We start from the raw sequence: 24418 nt of genomic DNA, 5'->3' as shown, positions 1-24418 counted from the left end.
TGGATATCATCAAACGAGATTCTGCGAGAAGGATATCCAGAAAACGGCCTTTAGGACTCGTTATGGGCACTATGATTTTGTGGTGATGCCTTTCGGGCTCACCAACACACCGGAAGCGTTCATGGACCTCATGAACCGGGTGTGCAGGCATATGTTGGATTGATCGGTGATCGTGTCCATCGACGATATCCTGGTGTATTCGAGACCCAAAGAGCAGCACGAGGAGCATCTTTGAGAGATTCTTGGAGTACTGAGGGTGGAGAGGCTATATACCAAATTCTCCAAATGTGATTTCTGGTTACGAGAGGTCCAGTTCTTGGGACACATCGTTAATCAAAATGGGATATTGGTCGACCTGGCCAAGATTGAGGCGGTTATGAGATGGGAGGTGTCAAGATCCCCGACCGAGATCATGAGTTTTCTGGGTTTAGCTGGCTACTATCGAAGATTTATCAGAGATTTCTCCAAGATTGTCGTCCCTCTCACCAGGTTGACCCGAAAGGGTGTTACTTTTGCTTAGGGGCCCGAGAAATAGGCCTCATTTGAGACTCTTCGCTAGAGATTGTGTGAGGCCCCATTGTTAGCCTTTCCCGAGGGGGTGAAGGACTTTGTAGTTTACTGTGACGCGTACATATCAGGGATGGGTAAGGTGTTGATGCAGAGGGGGAACATGATAGCATACACATTGAGGCAGTTGAAGCCTCATGAGACGAGGTATCCCACCCACGATCTAGAGCTGGGGGCGGTGGTGTTCGCCCTCAAGATATAGTGCCACTATTTGTACAGGGTCCGGTGTACCATATATACGGACCACAAGAGCCTGAAGTACCTAATGGATCAGCCCAACCTGAATATGAGACATAGGAGACGGTTGGATGTAGTGAAAGACTATGACTGTGAGATCTTATATCACCCAGACAAGGTTAATGTGGTAGCTGATGCCTTGAGTCGCAGATCCGAGAGCGCTCCGATCCGGGATGTGTGTATGAGGATGACAGTGATGACTCCAGTCTTAGATATCATCCGAGAGGCTCAGGTGGAGGCTATGAGACCAGAGAACCACAAGAGAGAACGTGTGATTGGGTAGGTTTCTGAGTTTTTGACAGACAGTCGTGGGCTTATGACTTTCCATGGGCGGATTTGGGTGCCCTATATAGGTGGAGCTCGTCGTGTATTGATGGAGGAGGCACATAGATCAAGATTCTAGATCCACCCGAGGACCACTAAGATGTATTTGGACCTGAAGAGAGACTATTGGTGGCCCTGTATGAAGAGGGATGTGGCATGGGTAGTTGAGAGGTGTTTGACCTATCGTTGGGTTAAGGCGGAGCACCAGCATCCACATGGTCCATTACAGCCTTTAGAGATTCCCCAGTGGAAATGGGAACAAATTTCTATGGACTTTATCACCAATTTACCAAGGACTACGCGTGGGGTTGACACGATATGGGTGATTGTAGACCGGCTGACAAAGAGTGCTCACTTCATCGCTATCAGTGAGAGCTCTTCTACAGAGTGACTGGTCGAGATTTATGTGAGGGAGGTGGTAGCACGGCATGGAGTGCCAACCTCGATAGTGTCAGATTGAGATGTGTGCTTTACTTCCAGGTTCTGGAAGAAATTTGATGAGGAGTTAGGTACCCGTTTGCATTTCAGTACCGCATACCACCCGCAGACAGACGGGCAAAGCGAGCAGACGATTCAGAAGCTTGAGGACATGTTGCGTGCATGTGTTATGGAATTCGAAGGCATTTGAGACACTTATTTGCCTTTAGCTGAGTTTTCTTACGACAACAACCATAATTTGAGTATTGGTATGCCTTCCTTTGAGCTTCTATATGGGAGGAGGTGTCAGACTCCCATTTGTTGGGGAGAGGTAGGGCAGTGAGTGATGGGTGGCACTGAGATGGTGATGAAGACGACCGAGCAGATTCAGCAGGTCAGATAGAGGTTACTGACATCCCAGAGTCGCCAAAAGAGTTACGCGGATCGGCGACGATCTGAGCTAAAGTTCCAGGTTGGAGATTTTGTCCTCCTGAAGGTTTCCCCATGGAAATGGGTGACCCGATTAAGGAAATGGGGCATGTTGGGGCCTCGATACATTGGTCATTTCAGAGTGATCGCCAGGGTAGGAAGGGTAACCTACTAGTTAGAACTATCAGCAGAGTTGAGCCAGATTCATAACACCTTCCACGTGTCCCAGTTGAGGAAGTGTATAACCGATGAGACGACAGAGGTACCATTAGAGGAAATTCAGGTGGATGCGAGCCTGAATTATATCGAGAGACCGATCACGATTTTGGATCGGAAGGTGAAGGTTCTGAGGAACAAGGAGGTGCCTTCGGTTCAGGTCCAGTGGCAACATCGGAAGGGGTTCGAGTGCACTTGGGAGCCGGAGTCCGAGATGCGCGAGTAGTATCCAGAGTTATTTTTGGAGCCTGACTTTGAGGGCGAAGTATGATTCTAGTGGGGGAGAACTGTAACATCCCAAGACCAGGTATACCTTATAATCCCTTGTTCTTTTGGTAAATTGTCAAGTTTAGCCATTATTGAGAAAATGTGGTAAATGAGTACGCGGGGCGTACGCGAGTGTACGCTCAGCATACTCATAAGCGTGTTTTTGACGTGGAGGCTGTGACAACCGTCAATATTCGGTCAAGTCAATGTCAACTTAAGTCAACAAGTCAAACGGGTCAACTCAATTTGCCCGGAGGTACTAGAGTTTACGTTATGTAATTTCTAAACAACTCTCTATTCTAATGAGAGATCATAAATCGAAAAGTGCGTTCATCTAGATCTCCTTAACCTAAAACGGTGGTACGTGGAGAGCCAAACTGATAAAACAATGTTACATACTCATCGGGAGTATGCAAGATCCTTAAACAAGGCTTAACGGGGTTTACGGACCTTGCAGTGCGTAGCTGGACACTCAAAAAGGTCACCAATGAAACCTCTCTCAATCGTTTTCACTCCATCTCTTCGTATCAGAAATCTCTCCCACATATCTCTCTGTATGAGAAACCTCTCCAAGTATGTCAAATCTCTCCCAAATCTCTCTAAGTATGTGAAATCTCTCCCACATATCTCTTTGTATGAGAAATCTCTCCAAGAATGTCAAATCTCTCCCAAATCTCTCTAAGTATGTGAAATCTCTCCCACATATCTCTTTGTATGAGAAATCTCTCCAAGTATGTCAAATCTCTCCCAAATCTCTCTAAGTATGTGAAATCTCTCCCACATATCTCTTTGTATGAGAAATCTCTCCAAGTATGTCAAATCTCTCCCAAATCTCTCTAAGTATGTGAAATCTCTCCCACATATCTCTTTGTATGAGAAATCTCTCCAAGAATGTCAAATCTCTCCCAAATCTCTCTAAGTATGTGAAATCTCTCCCACATATCTCTTTGTATGAGAAATCTCTCCAAGTATGTCAAATCTCTCCCAAATCTCTCTAAGTATGTGAAATCTCTCCCACATATCTCTTTGTATGAGAAATCTCTCCAAGTATGTCAGATCTCTCCCAAATCTCTCTAAGTATGTGAAATCTCTCCCACATATCTCTTTGTATGAGAAATCTCTCCAAGTATGTCAAATCTCTCCCAAATCTCTCTAAGTATGTGAAATCTCTCCCACATATCTCTTTGTATGAGAAATCTCTCCAAGTATGTCAGATCTCTCCCAAATCTCTCTAAGTATGTGAAATCTCTCCCACATATCTCTTTGTATGAGAAATCTCTCCAAGAATGTCAAATCTCTCCCAAATCTCTCTAAGTATGTGAAATCTCTCCCACATATCTCTTTGTATGTGAAATCTCTCCAAGTACGTCAAATCTCTCCCAAATCTCTCTGAGTATGTGGAATCTCTCTCAAATCTCTCTCGAAATCTCTCCCAACTTTTTATAATCACTCGGGGCATCCCGACCCTTGAATTTGGCGAAAACAGCCCAAAAACGGAAGTCTACGCGAAAAACGGACTTAAGGAACCGAAACCCCTCTAAGGAACCGAAACCCCTCTTAGGACCCGAAAGTCCTCTTAGGAACCGAACCTTCTGATGAAGAGGAACCGAACCGAAGGTACTGTTCACTACAGTTCGTTCGGTTCTGACCATTTCCCCTTCTGATGACTAACCGAACCCTCCCTTCTGATGGCTTGCCGAACCTTCTCTTCTGAGGACCGAGGACCGAACCTTCTCTTCTGAGCTTCGGACCGAACCCTCGGCCTAGGACCCTCGCTTCTGACTTCGGACCGAGCCCCTCGCCCTCGTTTCTTCTCCTGGTTCGCATCTCGCATCCGGCTCAGCAACCACCATGACCGAACCTCGGCCTAGGGACCGAACCTCGGCCTAGGACCGAGAGGCCTCGCTGGGAAGCCTTTTTCTCCCGGTTTTCGATTAAATTCGCTTTTTAAGCCCGTTTTTAATTATTTTAACGCGGGATTTTCACCCAAAATCATATTTTAACATAATAAACCCTAAATATTCACAATTTAATCATATTTTCATAAAAATCTTTATTTAAATAATAAAAGCAAGTGGGTAAAGTACAAAGAGGTGGAGTGTTGACTTTGCTTTACTTTATGACACAAGCAACCACTCCCACACCCACTCTATGACCAGCCACTCCTCCCCACCATACCTTGTACTTTTTACCCCTCTCACAAGCCATCCCCACGTTCTAGGGCTGGTCACTCAACCTCTCTCCTCATTTTCTTTCAATCACTCTCATTCCACCAAAGATTCAACTCCAACTTTTCTCTCCAACTTTTCTCTCTAATTCAAGATCTCAAGGCTGATCATCAAGTGTTCCTCCACTCTTGGTAAGTGTAATTCATCCTCCTTGTGATTTTTACACTTCATTCTACTCAAATCATTGATAGCTTATACAAACTCCATAACTATGATGCTAGATTCTCAAAAATCTTCAAGGCATCTCCAAGTGTTCTTGAGTTAAACACCTCCATTCTTCAACAATCATCTACTGAAAACACTTAAGGTGAGTTCATACCCCTACATTTTGATGTTTTCTTAAGTTTTTAGGGGGGGAATACAAGCTAAATCACCAAGAACATAACTAAATTTTTCTAACAGCTTTCATCAGAAAAGTTGGACTCCATTCACAGACTATTTTGGACATCTTAAACATTTTAGTTTTCAAAATTGTTTTAGGTGCATGTAGTTCCACTTCTTAGCTTTAAAATGACTACTTGCACATCTCCATACGATTTTTCTACAATTTATGGTGATTTTTACAAAACTGCCTATCATTTCAAGCACCAATCCGGACCAGTCTGTGATTATGGACTTTTTCACCCAAGTTGGAGGTCATTAAAAATCATGATAAAAATTATGAGTAAACTAGACACATTTTGGGAACTCTCAAAATTTACGGATTTAGTTTTTGACTTCGTATGATTTTTCTATGGCTTTTCTAAAACGGTGCAGAAAGGTCTAATTTAGTTAACATCATATAATTTTCATAACACTTTGTATTATGTTGAGCAAAGTGTATAATAATAAATTCTAAGTATTGAACGTGTTCCTTTGTAAATTTTATCATCATAAACTGAAAATAAGTCATTCATGATAAGATTATTCATTCATTTAGAACACGTATATAAGCTATAATAAGCAAAGTTTAATGGATTTCATAATACTAACGCTTTTTCATAAAAGAGTTCTTATATATTACAAACGTTTTGGATAAAACTATAATAGGTATAGTTTATGATACATCACATAACACACACGTACAAAAAGGGTACATTCATACAGAAAGGTTTTACACTCCCGCACACAACTTGTAAACTTGTTAACCTAAATTGTGAGACAATCTCTTTCCGTACGTCCGAGTGCGGGATATAAAATTCCTGTTAGTTATAATCAGAGTCTCCTGGAGGGAGAACGTGATAGTTGTGTATAGATCTATATTGGGTTTGACACCCCACACCTTGCTGCTAGCTACAGTTGGACCTGTAGGTCTACGGGTGACAAATGTCATTTCAGTTTTACGATGCCTGAGAAACGTCGTGGCAGGTTCATTTAGTCATAGCATGATTATAGCGGCTCACATAAGGATATAACAATACATAAAGTTTACGGGATTTTTATAAAACTTAAAAGGGTTCTATGTCGATTTTAAAATCACTTTTTATCTCAATAAGTACAGGTATTACTGTACACTTTCGGTTTTGGTATTTATGACTACACATCATTTGAAACCACATTTATAACTTTAAGTATAGACAATACTTGTTATTTTTCTCGGTCCTGAGATTTAGGACTACATATACATAAAGTATTAACAAACATAAGAATTTGCGGGAACTTCATTTAATTCAAGCGCGTTTATGTCAATTTAAACACATATCATTTTCTAATAGTAAGAGAGGTTACTTATACATTTTGGTCGTCGGTTGTAAGACTACATTACATAAATTTTATAAAGAAAATATCGGATTTTCTGGATACATATCCTATCGCTTTTACAAGGAAAACGGTTTACTTCTCCAACAAAATCTCTTATGAACTCACCAACCTTTGTGTTGACACTTTTCAAAACTACTTGTATTCTCAGGAAATTCAGTGAAAACAGGAAATCAACAACGTTTTGAGGATGGGACGATAAATCGTCAAACAGTTCATTTTGTTTCATAATGTAAATGATTCGAATCATGTAAACATATACTTTGGTGTAACTTTTTCAATTATATTTATGATGGTTGTATTTACTTTGAGCACTATTATACTCGTTGTTGTGATACTCTACATGAAGTCCTCCACCCCCGGACGTTTCCGCCATCCTTGGTTTGGGGGTGTGACAGAGGCCACCTAGTATGCTGGGCGTACAAGAGGGTACGCTGGGCGTACTAGGCCCATAGTGAAAACCCTAATTTGGGGTGTGTCCCTATATAAAGGATATGATGGCCTCATTCTTAGCCACCGTCCTCAGACAAACAACCCTCTCAAACGATAAATACTTGTCCATTGAGCTTGTGTGTCCATTTGTGAGCTATTGAGTGATCTTGTGTTTCTTTGGAGTGAAGAAGGAGCCGTGAAGAAGAAGGAGTGGGATTCCAGGCTTTGGATATGAGCTTATCTCATTGTGGAGCTTCATTTGAGGTATAAAGCTCAAATCTTTCTCACTCTTTTGATTTGTGTATCATATTAGATCATATTAGGGTATTTGTCCCAAAGTTGGATGCTTTATGAGATATCGAGCTCCGGAGACTATGATAAACTCCTTTGAGTGTCTTTAGTGGTATAGTGTCATAAAAATCGAGACTTGGACGTGTGAATCAACCCATGCATGAGATATGAGCATTTTGAGATAAGAGAATGAGAGTTCTGGGTGTTTGTGACTTTATCAGCCATGCAAAGGCTTAAAGTCATAGACTTTATGGAGTAAGAGCCTTTAGGGAGTCCAGATCTAGGATATGAGCTTAGGTGTTAACTGATTAAGACCAAACGAATAGGAAGAGCAAAACTGGGGCGTACGCCGAGCGTAATCCCAGTACGCGTAGCGTAGGGTCGAGAAACCTCGATGCATGCGTGGCATCAGAGTACGCCAACGTAGAGAGCTTGTATGCGCAACGTACGCACTGTCGTTGACTTTTGGTTAACTTTTAGGGTTTGATCAATTTGTGGACTATTAAGGCCATGGAGAGGTAAAATGGTCTTTTACCCTTCTGTGAGTTTGTAGAAGGGTTAGTCTAGCTTCATTGAGAGCTGTTATTAATTAGGGATAATTATCGTATGTGTTAGGCGGATGCTAGACCGGTGATTTGAGTTCGAGGTTATCCGTTTTCTTACGAGGTGAGTCTTCTCACTATACTTACCATGAGTGGTATCTTTGTGTGACTGAGGTGTTTTATGTGCTTAATTGTGTATTGTGATATTATGCATTATGTCATTGTGATTTATGATGAGTATTATTATTATGAGCTTATTGAGTTAGGACCGGAGAGTCCACCCGAGTTGTGGGACTGGAGAGTCTCTACTGAGACACATTGACCAGAGGGTCGTATTGAGTTAGCCTCAAGTGGCTAATGTGATGTGTGTGGTATTTTGGGGAACTCACTAAGCTTCATGCTTACCGTGTTATGTGTTATGTGTTTCAAGTACCTCTCAGGATCATGGGAAGGCACCGACTTGATTGTACACACACCCGAGTTGGAGATATGTTTTTGGAGGATTCTGGATTTGTGTTATAAACAGTTTTGGGACATATGTTTTGATAACTTGATGTTTGTGGGATTTTTGTGATTTCGGAAATGAGATAATTGTGTTTTAAAATGAAATTTTTGTTTGAAAATTTATGGTGTTACATCACTAAGCTTTGTGATTACAGTTTTCAGTTTATGTTTTAGGTGCTTCTGGTTGCAATGGGAAGAGCTCGGGATGACTACATCGCACACACCATATAAATTCTGCTTTTGAGATATTATTGTGATTGTTATGATTTGATATACTTATTTTCATTTGGGTTGTATGGGTAATGTTTTTGGAATATCTTTTTATTTAAATTAAAATTAAAATTTTAGATCATATTGTTAGGACGTTACAATCATATGAAAAGTGAGCTGATAGCTGAGAAACCAACTGACAAAATGACGTCTGATAAAACTAGCTGATAAGTTAGCAGAAATATATAAAATGACATTTAAAAGAATATTTTTTATAATTAATCAAGGGTATATTTATTAAATTAAAAAGAAACTCATGAAAAGTTAGTCTAAGGTTATGTTTGGCGTATTAGTTAGAAAACTAGGCTAGCTTATTGTTGGATTTGGGTGTCTAAGGTCTTAACTAAATTGATATAATTGGTTGAATAACAGTAAAATCTTTTTTGGGGTGACCTCATAACTGGGAAATGTCATGGATTGGTAATAAGAGAGAGATAAATAATTTGTTAGTATATTATTGGATTAATATATTAATTAAAAATATAAGTAATTCATTAAGAATTAATCCAAGTTAATTTAATTAATTTTATGGATTAGATAAAATTAATCAATGGGTCTAAGGGTTAGGGTGCAATTGTTCAAAAGTTGAACAATGGAATATTCTAGAACCTTCTTAGGAGGGGACGATTTTGGAGCCCTCTTGGAAGGGTTTGGAAGCTCCCTTGGTTGATAAGGAATCTGATAAGGATTAGGAATATTTTATTAATATCTTAAATTCAAATCAGAGCTTCCTACAACTATAAATAGGGACCTCCATAAGACCCAAGAACCTTGCACAAACATAAGAAATTTCAAAAAATCCCTCTCTCCCCTCTCTTATTTCGATCCTAGGATTTTCCTAGGGTTTGGGTGTGATTCATTAGAGGCTTCCACACTATTAGGGCTAGCATTCCAAGAAGGGTTCTTCAAAGTACATTGCTATTTACGATAATAACAACAAGGTATGTGGTTTTAACATTTGTGATTTTCGATTTTAGCTATTTTATTTAGAAGTTTCAAAGTATGTTGCCATTATAAGAAAAACCATAGAATTTTCTAGTATTGCATGTGCCCATAAGTTAGTTATGTGAAATTCCGCAAATACATTGAACTAATCTAGAAAACCCATCACTTATAAGTTAGATAATAAAAATAACGTCTGGTAAAAACTACATGATAAGCTAGCTGGAAGATATAAAATGACACAAAAAGACATTTAGAATAATATGTTTTTTATAATTAAATAGGGGTATATTTGTAAATTTTAAAAAACTCCTAAAAAACTAGTTGTAATTTTTGAAAAAACCAACTTATAAACTACTTTGGACTTGTCATGAAACTTTAAAAAATTTAAAAAAATAAGCTAGTCATGACATGCCAATTGAGAAGCTTAAATGTTGCATTTAGCATTAAAACTTGTATTATTTTTAACTTAAGTATAGTTTAGAAAAATTAATTTATCATAATTATATTTCAGTTTTAGTTTATATCCATATGCCATTTTTATGTAATTTTACATATTTCAAACTCTTCGAGCTACTTGCGTTGAACACTCTTATATAAATAAATGGGAAAATCTTCAGAAAATTCATAATATTTTAGCATAATTTATGAAAAAGTCTCAAACTAAAATTTGCTTAAGAAAAAGCATGAATTACCGGTAAAAATGACGATTTGACTCTTTTGTCCTGGTTTCCCGGTTTCATTACCTGTTTGACTCCATTAAAATCTCATTATTTTACCATAATTTACGAATAAGTCTCAAACTAAAATTAGGTGATGAGTTGACCATCTTCTCAGTGTAACATAACATTTTACCAGTTTCATTGCTGACCTAGATGCCTAGTCATTAAATGAGCTGATAAGATTGATATGACGGGTTATATAATGCTATGTTTATCGTAAAATTTGATATCAATCTCATCAGATCATTTATGATTATGTATCTATATCAGTAATAAAATCGGTAAAATGTATGTTTCTAGGAAAAATGGCTTGAAATGAACTGATAAAATGAATATACTGAGTTATATAAGATTAGATAGACAATTTGAAATTTCTTATAAAATTTAAACTGACGAAGTTGTTTCTAGTTTATGTAATTAATAATTATTGCAGTCTTCGTCGGAAGTATCATATATTCCAAAAATTATATAATACATCATGATATTAAGTTTTACAGTAGACATAATATTATATAACCCAACATATCCATCCATCAGCTTATTTAATAACTAGACGTCAAAGTCAACAATGAAAACGATAATAGGAAGAAAAATGTCAAATTATCACTTGATTTTAGTTTGTAACTTATTCGTAAATTATGATAAAATCATAAGACTTTAATAGAACCGTGTAAGTAATGAAACCGATAAACCGGAAAAATGGGTCAAATCGTTATTTTTATCGGTAATTCATGTTTCTTCATAAACAAATTTTATTTTGTGACTTTTCTATAAATTAGACTAAAATATTAGAACTTTTCTAAAGATTTTCTTAAATAAAACTTATAAATCTTGTAGCTATTTGGTTCCACTATTTTTTTCGAATATACCTATAAACTTGTTGTCTAGTTGCATAACTTTTAAAAGATAGTATTTAATTTAACTAGAACGAAAAATAAAGATCACGGGTTTAATTAATAAAAAAGTTGGTGTGAAAAATGACATTTCTCAATGTCATTTTTGAGACACACGTCTCTGTAATGTTTGAACATGGAAGGTGATTACAAAATTCAAGAAAATGTCAACATTCTCAAGCAAAAACCAAGAAATAAATATATTTTTTAAAATCAAGAGAAAATATAAAAAAATCAAACGGAATAATCGAGGCATCTCCGCATATCTTTTCTGTATAAATCTTTCTTTTATATATTTCCTTCCAAAAAAACTAGGGCACCATTGCATTACGTCGACACCCCATGTTCATGGTCCACATTTGAAGCATTTCTTGCTTCAATTTTTTTTTTTTAATCCGATTTCATTTTGGCGGTTGATAGATTTTTTATTCATTTCCGATTTCCTTGAATTCATAATCAAATTTCCTTGTTCAATCCGTCTGCAAATATTCTCTGCTCATTACCCCACCAACAAAATCTCCAAACAACGCAATTACACTCAATCTTGACTCAACGAGCTGATTTTTATACCAAAATCACAAACATTCATGTTCTATTGAAGATTTCTCCATCTGGGTTTTTTCCAATTGCAGGTAATTTCGATTAATTACCCGATTTAGCATCTTTGCGTGTACGTATACGTAACTATCATCTTCTCAATTAAAGGCTTTCTATCTTGATTCTTCCCTTTGAACATTCAATTAAAAGTTGCTGTAATTCGAATTTGAGGCAGCGAGTTACGTAATTCAATTTGGATGTGTTTATACTAATTCATAACGATTGATTGTTTGATAGAAAATGGGCAAAAGGGGTGGCGCTGAATCGAGTGACAACAAGCAAAGAGTTGATGTATCAATAACGAAAGAACAAGGAAAGGGGAAGAAATTATGGAAGAAGATGAAGTATCAGCTGGTTGAATACCACTCGTTGCCTGCGTATATGAAAGATAATGAATTCATATTAGGCCATTATCGTGCTGAATGGCCTCTCAAGCAGATTTTCTTGAGCATCTTCACCCTTCACAACGAAACCCTTAACGTTTGGACGTAAGAACATTCAATACCCTTTCTTCAATTTCAATTCCTTTAAACAATCTTTTGATAAATTCAATTCCTTATATGCTGTTGTTGTTGTTGCAGACATTTGATTGGGTTCTTCCTGTTCCTAACCCTAACAATTTATAGTGCGAAAATGATCCCAAATGTAGTCGATATCCCAACCCTAAAACATTTCCCAGATGTATTGAGAAAAACCGATCTTTATAAACTTCGTGAAGACCTTTTAACTTGTATTCCTTCAATGCCCAATATGCCCGATTTGCAGAAACTCCGAGATGAAATCAAGACTTCATTTCATGCATCATCGGACCTCCTGCCATTAATGTCAAATTGGCATATTGTCGAACTTCTTACAAATTGTTTGCCTGAGCGATTCTCACATAGCAACCACACCGATATTTGTGTTCTTGTAAGTCTATCTTATCTTTCTTTTTGTCTCAATTTTGCTTTACAAATGCTCGTTATGTAATAAGCAAAGTTGGTATTAGAGTCTTGAATAGTCGGAATATGGGATTCCAATGTGAGTTTCAATTCCAATTCCGATGTGAATTGGATTCCATATCCTTTTTTTTGCAACAATTTGGGTGCAAAGTTGCTGTAATCGAATACCATTTCATATACCAAAATGGTGTTTTGGTGAATAGTGTAACAATAAAATTACATTAACTTAGAATTATATAAACTCAAATTTGAAACAATTAAAATAAACTAGATATTTATAAAACTCGAACTTGAAGGACCACAAATGTCACATGAAACTTTCACACCAAATTTGGTGTAGAGAATGATGTTGTGTTGGAGATGATGTTGTACTATTCATTTACACCAAATTTGGTATTAAAGTTTCCTTTGCACACATTGATATTTGAGCTTTAAATTTTATGTATTATTAGTTTATTATTTGTATAATGATTGTTACTTGATATTAGTTTAAGATACATATTAAAATTAATTTGTATGTTTCAAATTTACTTAAAAACTAACACTTCAAAATAATCTAAAACACATTACATATCAAAATAGAACACATAAGTGACATATTAAAATATTAGTAATCTAATAAAAACTAACAATCAACATATATATTACAATTACAATACTAGTAATATACTTTTATATAGAGCAAGAAATTGTGCAATAAGCCGAAATGAATCACTATTTTCACCAACTATTATACCATTTTAATGCATTAAATGGTGCAATCACAAGAGTTTCAATTCCAATGTGAATTGTTCTTCTGAACATTAGACTCTTATGCCTGTCACCATGTATCTGATTTACATCTCACATCAGTCTTCTTGGGTTACATAGACAGTGTGAGCCAGCTCAGGGTTTGTTGAAAGAATAACTGTGACAAAAACAGTTAAATCATAATAACGAAAATATTTTCTTGAATCTTTCCCGATTTTTTTGTAGCAAAGCATGAAAGAAGATGTAGCAAACATAATCGCGCCATTAATTACACGACCAATCACAAAATGGCCATTCTTCGCATTCTTAGGCGGAGCAATGTTTTGCCTCCTATCAAGCAGTCTGTGCCACCTCCTCTGCTGCCACTCAAAACGTCTCTCCTACATCATGCTCCGCCTTGACTACGCCGGCATCGCCGCCCTAATCTCCACCTCATTCTACCCGCCCGTCTACTACGCATTCATGTGCCACCCTTTCTTCTGCAATCTCTACCTAGGGTTCATAACCCTTTTAGGAATCGCAACAATCATGGTATCCCTCCTACCCGTATTTGATCGACCCGAGTATCGAAACATCCGTACGGGCCTTTTTCTTGGAATGGGGTTATCGGGTGCGGGCCCCATTTTTCATAAACTTGTTTGGTTTTGGAATCAACCGGAAGCAGTGTATACGACTGGATATGAGATCTTGATGGGGACATTTTATGGGATTGGGAGTTTGCTTTATGCAACGAGGATACCCGAAAGATGGATGCCCGGGAAATTTGATATTGTGGGGAATAGTCATAATTTGTTTCATGTGTTGGTGGTGGCCGGAGCTTATACGCATTATAGGGCGGGGTTGGTGTATTTGAGGTGGAGGGATATGGAAGGGTGTTGATGGGGAAGAAGAGGGAGGTGGAATAAGTATGTGTAGTTGTGATATTGTTGTATAGTTTAGGAAGATGTGGAGGTCTTATAAAAAATATTCATCATGATGATGAATATGTGATGTTGTTACATATATGATATATCCAATCCATGAATATGTGATGTTATTACATATATGATGTATCCAATCCGTTTGTAGTTGGGACTTTGTTATATCACAAACACCATATTTTCTACTTTGGGCTTTATAAACAATAACAAGCTTTGTTATGCACTTATGATAGTGAAAGTGGTTTCTAATATTTGGTTTGAAGAATACTTTTAAAAAGTTTGTTATGCACTTATGCTAGTGAAAATAGTTCCTAATATTTGGTTTGAAGAATACTTTTTTGAAAGGAACGGAATATGTAGAAAGAATTGAAATCCAAATCCGAATGAATTAGATTTTATAGGAATTAAAATCAATTATATGATTGGTTGACGTGAAACACATTTTATAGGAATTAAAATCAGTTATGTGTTTGTTGACATGGAACATAATGAAATTATTTCTTGTTTTTTGTTTGGTTTACAAATACGTCTAAACAATTCGAAAACGAATTATGTAAAAATATAAAAAAAGAAAAATACTATTTATTATTTTCTATAATATTTATGTATGTCTATAAATTGTTATTACATACATTATTCGAGGAATAGTTCTATTACTATTTTGATTTGTGTTATAAGACAGAGTCCTAAAGAGTATTTGGTTCTTTAGTAAGTGTTGAAACTTGTAAATGTAATAAAATTGGTTCAACACATAACCATGACTATGTCTTTTAACTTTAATCCCTAATATGTTATCAACTTCATTTAGATCTTTCACCCTAAAACATGAAGTTAGAAACTTTTTATTTTCAATTTTTCATTCATACCATCCAAATTAGCTCCAAAACAGATATCATCGAAATATACTCATATTATGAAACCATAATCTTATATATATATATATATATATATATATATATATATATATATATATATATATATATATATATATATATATATATATATATATATATATATATATATATACCATGTGGTGCACCTCTAACGCTCCATGCATCATGCTGAGGTGGCTACGTGGTTAACGGACAAACACCGCCCCTCCCTCGTTAAGCATGTATGGTGTTAATGAATTTTACCGAGTTAACATGCTATAACGGGAAGAATTTGACCGTTGGCTTTTTGTTTTTATTTATTTATTTCTTTATTTTACAAATTCACTTACATAAATACCAACCTAATTTCACATTTTATGCAACAACTTCAAACAAACACTTCTCTTTTTCAATATTTTTTCAAGAATTTTTTAAAAAAAATGGAGCAACCCCCAAATACACGACCATCCAACCAAAACCTAAACACGAAAATCTTTTCCGTCTAAACACTTTACCTATGAGGTTTTCATGATACGGTCAATATTTTATGAATTCTCTTGATTGTACATTCACAAACTTACTCCAAGGCTCTTCATAACCACCATTCAATTTTTTTTAACAAAACCTATATCCACACCCTTCATTCCAACAACCACCGTTTCAACAATCATCTTTTCAATATCTACAATAACATCATCTAACAATTTCAACAAAAACTATCTCAACCAACGCCATCGCAACCATCCCACCAACCGCCAATCAATCATCCCAAATGCGATCAACCTCGACAAAGATATGGCGAGCCGCTTCAATGTCCGATGGGTCTTGATAAAGCGAAGCAATTGCAAGCTGCGTCTTCTTTAAAGAATAAAGAAAAGGAAACCACATAAACGACTTACAGTATTTACGAGAACAATTTGATGAACATATTGCACTACAAAAATAGATGTTGGCTTTGAGAAGCGAACAAACATTACATGGGGAACATGTGGTAAATGATATGCAAGTTTTGAAAATACCATACCGATGGCCTTGAAGGCGAAGACCTTGACACAATGTTTGCGGTAAAAGGTTAATCCAGGATAAATATATATAAAAAACAAAATAACCATTAGTTAGATTTAATTTATCTAGTATCTTTTAGTTTTATTTATGTAATGGTTTTATTTTAATTTATGTAATGTGTTTTTTTTTTTTTTTTTTTATGATGATCGTTTTGTTTTTTCTTTATAAGATCTTTAAAATCAAAAGATCTTAAGATCAATATTAGCATCACAACCATAAGTTAGAAATCATTACTTTATGAAATACTCATCCTATTGACTTGATGCTTATGATAAATTTTTTAAATGAATGAATATTTAGATTATTTGTTTTATAGAAATAAATAGTGACGTGGAAATTATTTTGGGTTTATGGAGTGGTAGACATTTCATAAGCCAAGTGGTGGGAAAATAATGCTACTATGACGGTGAGATGACAACATTTTTGTGTTATGGCTAGGGGTGATCGCGGTTCGGTTTGAAACCGTAAAATCGGCCAAACCGGTCATCGGTTTGGTTTTAGGGTTTTTATTTTTCTTCACGATTTGGCTTACGGTTTCGAATTTTTCAAACCGTAGTTAACGGTTTGGCTTATGGTTTTTAAGATTTCAAACCGTATAAAAACCGGACCGGACCATAAAGTTTATATCCTCCCTCCGTCCCAAATTAATTGTCCACTTTTGACTTTTGAAGTATTTTTTTTTTTCAATTTTGACTTTAAATATTTTTATTTGTGTTATGTATTACTTGATGAAACTTATAACAATAAAAAGAAATTTAAAAATAAAATCAATTCATATATATTGCATCAAGTATTATCTATCATAATGAAAAAAATTTAAGATCAAAGTTGAAAAATAAAGACTTTAAAAGTCAAATATGGACAATTAATTTGGAACGGAGGTAGTATATATATATATATATATATATATATATATATATATATATAATTCAAATTTTTTATATGTAATTGTATTTTGTTGTATTATATATTAATTTTTATATATAAATAATAAAATTTAAAAACCCACAACATTTAATTACCCAGACCAATATTAGCTTATTTTGAATCCATAATTAATGTAGGGAATTTGTAGTGTCCATTTGGTCATGTTTAAATCACTCCTTGTTGAGGTTGATAAAAGTGTCATTTGCTTCCACATTCATCGACAAGAGTAGTCTTGAACTAATAAGAAACATATCAAATCTTCTACTTTTACACTACCTTCTTGTAATGAATATGAATCTACACTTGGAAGAATTATTTTATTAACTTCAAAAATGTTAGCAATTATGTTTTGTAATATATTTTTCTAATTTTTTAGACTAAAATTTGATCTGATATGATTAGGTTAAGGTAGTTGGGTGGGTATGGAGATCGGAGATCCTTCCCCTCTTTCAGTTTGTTTTTCATTTGAATATGTATGTATGTATTCTTGTCAATTTAGCATGTTTTGCATATTCACTCACTTGTGCCACTTTTGTGGGCTAAAAACGACTTCAGATCTGCAACAAATATGAAATGACTCACCCAAGACTAGAAATAAATTAAGAAATTGCTCTTTTAAGAGTGTAGGGTTTTTTTTTTTTTTTTTTTTTTTTTTTTTTTTTTTTTATATAAATTAGTATAATGTGCTCGACTAAAATGGGCCTGAAAAACCCAAACCGTGAAATCAAACCGGAACCAAACAATTAGTAACTGTTTGGTTTGGTTTGGTTTTAATTTTCAACGGTTCGGTTTCGGTTTTCGCATGACAAAAACTGTTACTAACGGTTTGGTTTCGATTTGACCTAAAAACCAAAAAAACCGGACCGTGAACACCCATAGTTATGGCATTAGAGGTATACCACATAGCTTTATAATAATATTAGTGTTGTCAAAATCAAGATCTTACCTAAGAGCATTAACATTTTACAAGAGCGCTATTGTAAGATCGAATCGGGATTGAAAGATCGCACCAAATGTGTCACACCCCAAAACCGAGAACGGCGGAAACGTTATGGGGCGGAGGACGTCATGTAATGTATCAGAACAATGCAAAGTAGTAAACAAGCAACAACATCATCCATTGCATTAATAGTATAATTTTAATTACATTTGAGTTCTTTCATAATATAATTCTACAAAATGAATATTCAAAATAAAAGACGAGTCTTGACCGCTCCGTCTTCACAGAACCTGGTAGTCGTACCTGTCTATCTGTGTCCCGAGAATACAAGTTATTTTGAAAGCGAGTATCAGCAATAATGTTGGTGAATTCATAAGTATTTATGTGACTTTGATTTGTAAATCTGTAAATAAAAACTTGTAAATGTTTGAAGGAAAGTTTGTACCAATGAACATGTTTGTAAGTAATTGTAAACGTTTGAAACCCTAGAAAATCCCATATTTTCTACTAGTATAAAAAGTAGTCTTCTAACAAGACCCGACTGTTTTAAATGTTTGCTATTAGAAATCCAATATTTGCCCATAAGTGGGTGGTAGTTTAAAAGTCCCAAAAAAATGAACTACAATGGTGTTTTCATGCCTAAAATAGTAGATTTGTGTACATATAAAATCGCTAAGGTATTTGATAACCTCGTAAATCAACGTGCTTTTAATACTCCATGTGAGTTTTATAACCATGCTAATGACCCAGACTGCCTGTAACAACGTTCTTCAGGCGTTGGAATGTTATGACGTTTGTCACCCCAGACCTGCCGCTCTAACTGTAGCTAACAATTTAGGTGCGGGTTTGTCAATCCCGTATAGATCTATACACAAGTATCACGCTCCCCCTACAAGGGATTATGGTATATAATACAGGACTTAATAATGCATACTCGAAAGTACGTGAAACGTCTCACAAAACCTAGTATAAAACAGATTTACGTATGAAAATGTCCATTTGTTCTTGTATATGAAAATATCTCTTTGATATGGTACTTGTAATATGTAAAATTTCATGAATATCTAGTACACTATCTTATGTAATCGTATCTCTTGTAATTGTATGTCTTGAAATTATATGTAATCGTATCTCTTCATATAGTATGTAATGTATTTGTATAGACTCATGAATAAACTGACTCTTGTGTGATCCCTTGTACTTGGGATGGTAAGTAGTATCTCCTAACTATACGTATTATAGTTTCTAGTATTGTATGTGTATAGCCGAAATACGCCTTTGCTACTCAAAGGTACTGAACCAACTGACGGAAACTTTTATGTCTATATATGTACTTATGATATATATATAACTAATATTTAGACGACATTCGTACGAATAACCGATGCCCTAAAGCCACATCCCAACGAGGAAAAGGAAATAAAGCGAGCTAGCCGTCCTAAGTCCTTCAAACATTACTTATATAATGATACATATATAGGCATGCATTTGCCAATATAAAAATATAAAAGAAGTTTTGTAAAACCTTTGAAAAGTTTAATAAATAAGAAATGATGACTTGATGTCAGTTTTTAAAACGATTTGAAAGTAGTTTGTTTGATAAGAACAATTTTAAGTATAAGAAGACCTTTGTTTGAAACACGATTCTAACAGCGTTTGAAAGGAAGCATGAAGTATGTAAGACAGTTTAATAAAGAGTTTTTAACATGTAAAAATGTTTGTCGTATACTATTATAGTTTTTCCAAAAGTTTGTTTCGTTTGTATAGTAAACTCTAATGAAATGCTCACTTGTTATGTAAAGTGTAGCTTTTGTAGTGACATAAATGAACACATATACTCAAAGTATAAATAAAGTGTTTGATTCGTATATGTGTAACAACATATTTAATTTCAAAAGACAAGATGTTATCGTGATATATTTTGCGTATGAAAGGTTCCACGTGGTAGTTATGAATCACATATGATTTACTTGATAAAAAGAGTATATAGTGAAACTTTAGGTTACACACGATAATAATCGTGTGTTTACTTGTATTCCCCCCCTTAAAAGTGTATATAAAAAGTATTGATAACACATTTAAAAATGTAGTTTATAGGGGTATGAACTGACCGAAGAAAGTGCGTGATTTGAAGAAAACGAGCTTTTTCTCGGGTGGCGCCTCGACCGGAAAGTGACGAGTTTTTCGAGAAAATCGGGGCTTCGGACCTTCGTCGGGGCTTAGATATGAAACCGGGAAGCCGGGATATTGTCGGCACGAAAAACGAGGTTAAAATGTGAGAGAAGTGAAAAAAATGAGCAAGGATGGCCAGGACCCTCACATTCTATTTATAGGGTGCTGAAAGAGGGATTACGCTGGGCGTAAATTCGGAGTATGCTAGGCGTACTCGTTATGCTGGGCGTAATTTCGGAGTACGTTGGGCGTACTGGTTACGCTGGGCGTACGCGACGTCAGCGCTTACTGCATCCTCGGGCGGAGCATTGGATGGGACCCGGAGCGACGTGGACGAACTGAGGCCTAGCACCCGAGTACGCTGGGCGTACGAGGGTACGCTGGGCGTAAATCGTCTTGGTGTGTGTGCCTTGAACTTGTAAAATCCATAACTTTCGCATACGTGCTCCGTTTTTGACGTTCTTTATATCCATGCGAAGGTGAGAAAATACTCTACAACTTTCATTTAGACTCCGTCGGCTAATTTTGACTTTATTTTTTATTATATTTTAATTAATAGGCCGGGACACGATAACTTCGTTTAATATACATAACTTCTTTATCCGACGTCCGTTTTCGTTTGTCTTTTTACCATTGAACTACTATTGTCGAGACCTTCAACTCTCATTTAAGTTGTGTCGGCTAAAAATCGCTCAATCTTTATTTCGAGTTTTTAGCTGTCTACCGCTGTTACGAAACTTAGAAAATTTGTAACTTCTTCATACGAAGTCTGTTTTAGGCGTTCTTTTTATGCATGATCACGGTTTAACGTAATCTACGACTTTCGTTTAGATACCTAAGGCTAAAAATTATTGTATCGAAACTTTGCGTTTTACGTCTATTAGAGTTGCCGGTTTTTGCCGCAAATTTTAGATTGGTCATAACTTCTTCGTTATAACTTGGATTTTACTGTTCTTTATATGTACGAAAACCTCGGTACGATTCCTACCACTTTATTTAACCCAAATAAGATTTTAGGAAAGTTAAATTTTGACCTAAATTTGGCTGGTGTTACATTATATTGTCTCAAAATGTCGGGTTGTCACATCATCCCCCTATTAGAGGGAATTTCGTCCCGAAATTAGAGTTTAAGCAGCATTTAATCATGCTACGGATAGAAGTTTTTATTTGCTACTCGTGTTCTTAAGTTAACTCTGGTCCTTGCTTGGCATTCCATCGAACCTTTCACTATCGGGATACGACTTTGTTTCTTTTGCTTGCCTTCACTGGGGTGATAACTCTTCTTGGTTGAATGTATGCTGAGTGTTTTTGTGGTCTGTGAGAGTATTAAGCCTTGTACCCTATAATTAGTGTCTCCAGATCTTCTGAGGAATTACCGCTGCTCATGACTCAAGATCACGTGTTGAATAGTTAACTTCCTATGTCTTAAGCTGTCTTTAGGTATATGCAGTGACTTTTCCTCTTGCTTAAGAACACAACCAAGCCCTTGATTGGATGCATCGCATTACACCACGAAATATTCTATCCCTTTTGGGAGGGATAATATTGGTGCGATGCATTAGGCTTACTTTAGCGTTTGGAACACTCTTTCTTGTTTACAGACAAGTCCGGTGCTCATCCAAGCGAGAAACTTGGCCTAAAGAATCCCCTTCTGAGGAGTTTGTTAAGCTCGCTAGGAAGTTCTTGCATCTCGGTTGGAGCTAGACAACAAGGTGATTTGGCTACTGGGGTAGCCCCTGGAACTAAGTCGATTCTGAATTCGACTTGACGTTGTGTTGGTAGTCTCGGTAGTCCTTCTAGAAAGGTGTCGGGAAAACCGCATACTTCTTGGATGTTCTGAATGTCCTTCACTTCTCGGCACGTCTTGGCGATGTGTGCAAGGAATGCATGATATTCCTTTTGTAAGCATTTCTGAGCTTGCATACACGAAATGATGAGAGGGTTCGTACTTGGTTCGTCGCTGTAAATAAATAGGGCTTCGTTGTTTAGGGAGGTTAAGACGAACTGCTTTATCAAAGCACCTGATGTCGGCTCGATGTAGACTAACCAACTCCTACTGATTATGATGTCAAAACCTTGGGGTGGATTAGCTGTCGTGAAGATATAAAAGAAATTATGACTACTCATGAATTAGGGAAAAGGATAGGTATTTCTAAGTTTATTCTCACGGAAGCACGATCACTCACAGTCTTGGGTAGTCTCTGTCCTAAAGTTCATAGTAGAACTCATACCTGGTTCATCAATCACAGCCTCGGGTATACGAGTCGCATATAATTAAGATTGAAAAGGTGGGTCTTTGAATTGAACTTGACGTACTGCACGAGTGGTACTTCGGGGAGGTTTGCTGAGGTTTCTTTGGGAAGGATAAGAAACATGAGGTACTCTATGCATGAGTACTTCGGTGTTCTGGAATGACGGCTTCGCTAGAAAGACGTTTTCGGAGAAGGAGAAGTACACACGAAACTGGTATAGCGAGGATCGAATTGAGTCAAGTTGTATGATGATATCGGACTTACTTGGAAATAAAGGTATTAGATTTGATCATAAGGGTGTTACAGACAAAACACAACAATGCAACTTTAACAGAGTTAGAATACTTTGGTTTTACTACAAGACTATTGTTGTGAACAAGGTATACTACAAAAGGCAAGTATATGCAGCACGAGGGTCCCCTTTTCTGACGGGATCTCTCAAAAGATAAGACTCGAGTTGCACTAGTTTTAAACATGTTTAACAGCATACTTAATGCTGACAATTGGAAGTGAGTCCCTATTATAGTTGGGTCCTTCATTGCCTTTTTCCATTCTGAGGTCAAACTCCTCCTGTTCCACTTCCATTCTTCTCTGTTGGGCAGTCCCTCTTGAAGTGTCCCATTAAAACACATAGATGGCATATCCGAGAAGTTTCGACATTGGTGGCTGAAATAATGTGTTGGACCCGAGTCCTGTAGAAACGAGTAGTGTGTCCGTTCTTGTAGCAGGTCTTGCAGTGTAACAAACAACAACTACCTAGGTGATGGAAGCTGCACTTATTGCAACTCGGTAGGTTTCCCGTATACTGTCTGGCCGGGTTAGGGATAATTGGGATACTAGTAGTGTTGGTGGTAGGAGTTGCAGATGTCGTGGTTGCGAAGGCTGCCACTGGTGATGGTTTCTTGTTTATCCCTCGAGGTGATTTGCCTTTAACTTTATCCCAAATTTTCGTTTATTACTCTTTGGTTTGAGGTTCGGAGTGTCGTGGTAGTTTATTACTCATGGGTGTACTTGGTTGTTACTTGGATTGGAATTATTGAAAACCATCCTGCTAACATTTGTGTTGTTAGCGTTAAGGTGAGTCAGAACAGCTGTCTCGGCAGCTGAGACTGCAGCTTGAAAGGTAGCTGCATCAATCTGAAGAGTTGGTGTTTGGCTGATGGGTTGATTACTTTTCTTCGGCGACATGATTCTGTAACACGAAAGAGAAAGGAGTTCGTGAGATATTATGGTTGAACCTAGATGTATTTCGATCGCTTAAGTAAAGAGTAAGAGTATGTTCTCGGAAGTTTGACCTACATCCCTATGATGCAGTCCTAGTACAGAGTAGAAGTGTGTTTGTAGAATGGTCTTAAGACGTTTTTCGTTCAAGCCGAGGTATCGTTGGTTGGCGAATAACATGATCCGACCACTAAAAGAGACTTGGAAATGTCTCCGGAGTTAAATTACTATAGTCCAATGACTTGACTAAAGCATGTTTCAGATAGACTCCAATGAAGGTATGATGAGGGTTTTTGAACAAAGACTGACACGGAAGTTAGCCGACTGTCAATATCATCGATGTTTAAGATGTAATAAGTTTAGGAAAATTTTATCTTGAAGAAGGTCTTGCATCATATCCGGAGTAGAAAGGTTTTGGCCGCATAAAGGCCTAACTAACCGTACTTACAGTATAAGATAGTTACATAGAAAAATGCTACATAGGACATACACAGGAAAACGATTCCTTTAAACAAGGAAGGGAAATAAAGTATTTCTTACTGGCAGCGGTCATCCTTTTGGTGAACTCTTAGTTTAGCCAATTGAAGTTCCATTATCAAGCAAGTGTCTTTCGTACATTCTCTGGCGTACTTGTAGCTCTATGCTTCGGCTCGTGTTTTAGCTAATGCTTGCAGCAGGGTCTCATGGTCTCTATCAGATCTCTCACGAGTGTTTTCAAGACGATTGGTGTGGATGGTATGCAT

The 24418-nt window shown here is 36.6% G+C and overlaps 1 protein-coding gene across 1 annotated transcript; it reads left to right on the top strand.

The window, feature by feature from the left end:
• The first annotated feature begins 11309 nt into the window (after positions 1–11309).
• Positions 11310–14411, top strand: LOC111903113 (heptahelical transmembrane protein 4). Its single transcript, XM_023898901.3, has 4 exons — positions 11310–11650; positions 11853–12103; positions 12197–12524; positions 13532–14411. The coding sequence occupies exons 2-4, from the start codon at positions 11856–11858 to the stop codon at positions 14183–14185; spliced, it is 1230 nt and encodes a 409-aa protein (XP_023754669.1). The 5' UTR covers positions 11310–11650; positions 11853–11855; the 3' UTR covers positions 14186–14411.
• The last annotated feature ends 10007 nt before the right edge of the window (positions 14412–24418 follow it).

This window comes from Lactuca sativa, chromosome 3 (genome assembly GCF_002870075.4).
Source record: "Lactuca sativa cultivar Salinas chromosome 3, Lsat_Salinas_v11, whole genome shotgun sequence".
NCBI classification, from domain to species: domain Eukaryota; kingdom Viridiplantae; phylum Streptophyta; class Magnoliopsida; order Asterales; family Asteraceae; genus Lactuca; species Lactuca sativa.
This window is presented reverse-complemented; position numbering and strand designations above follow the sequence as displayed.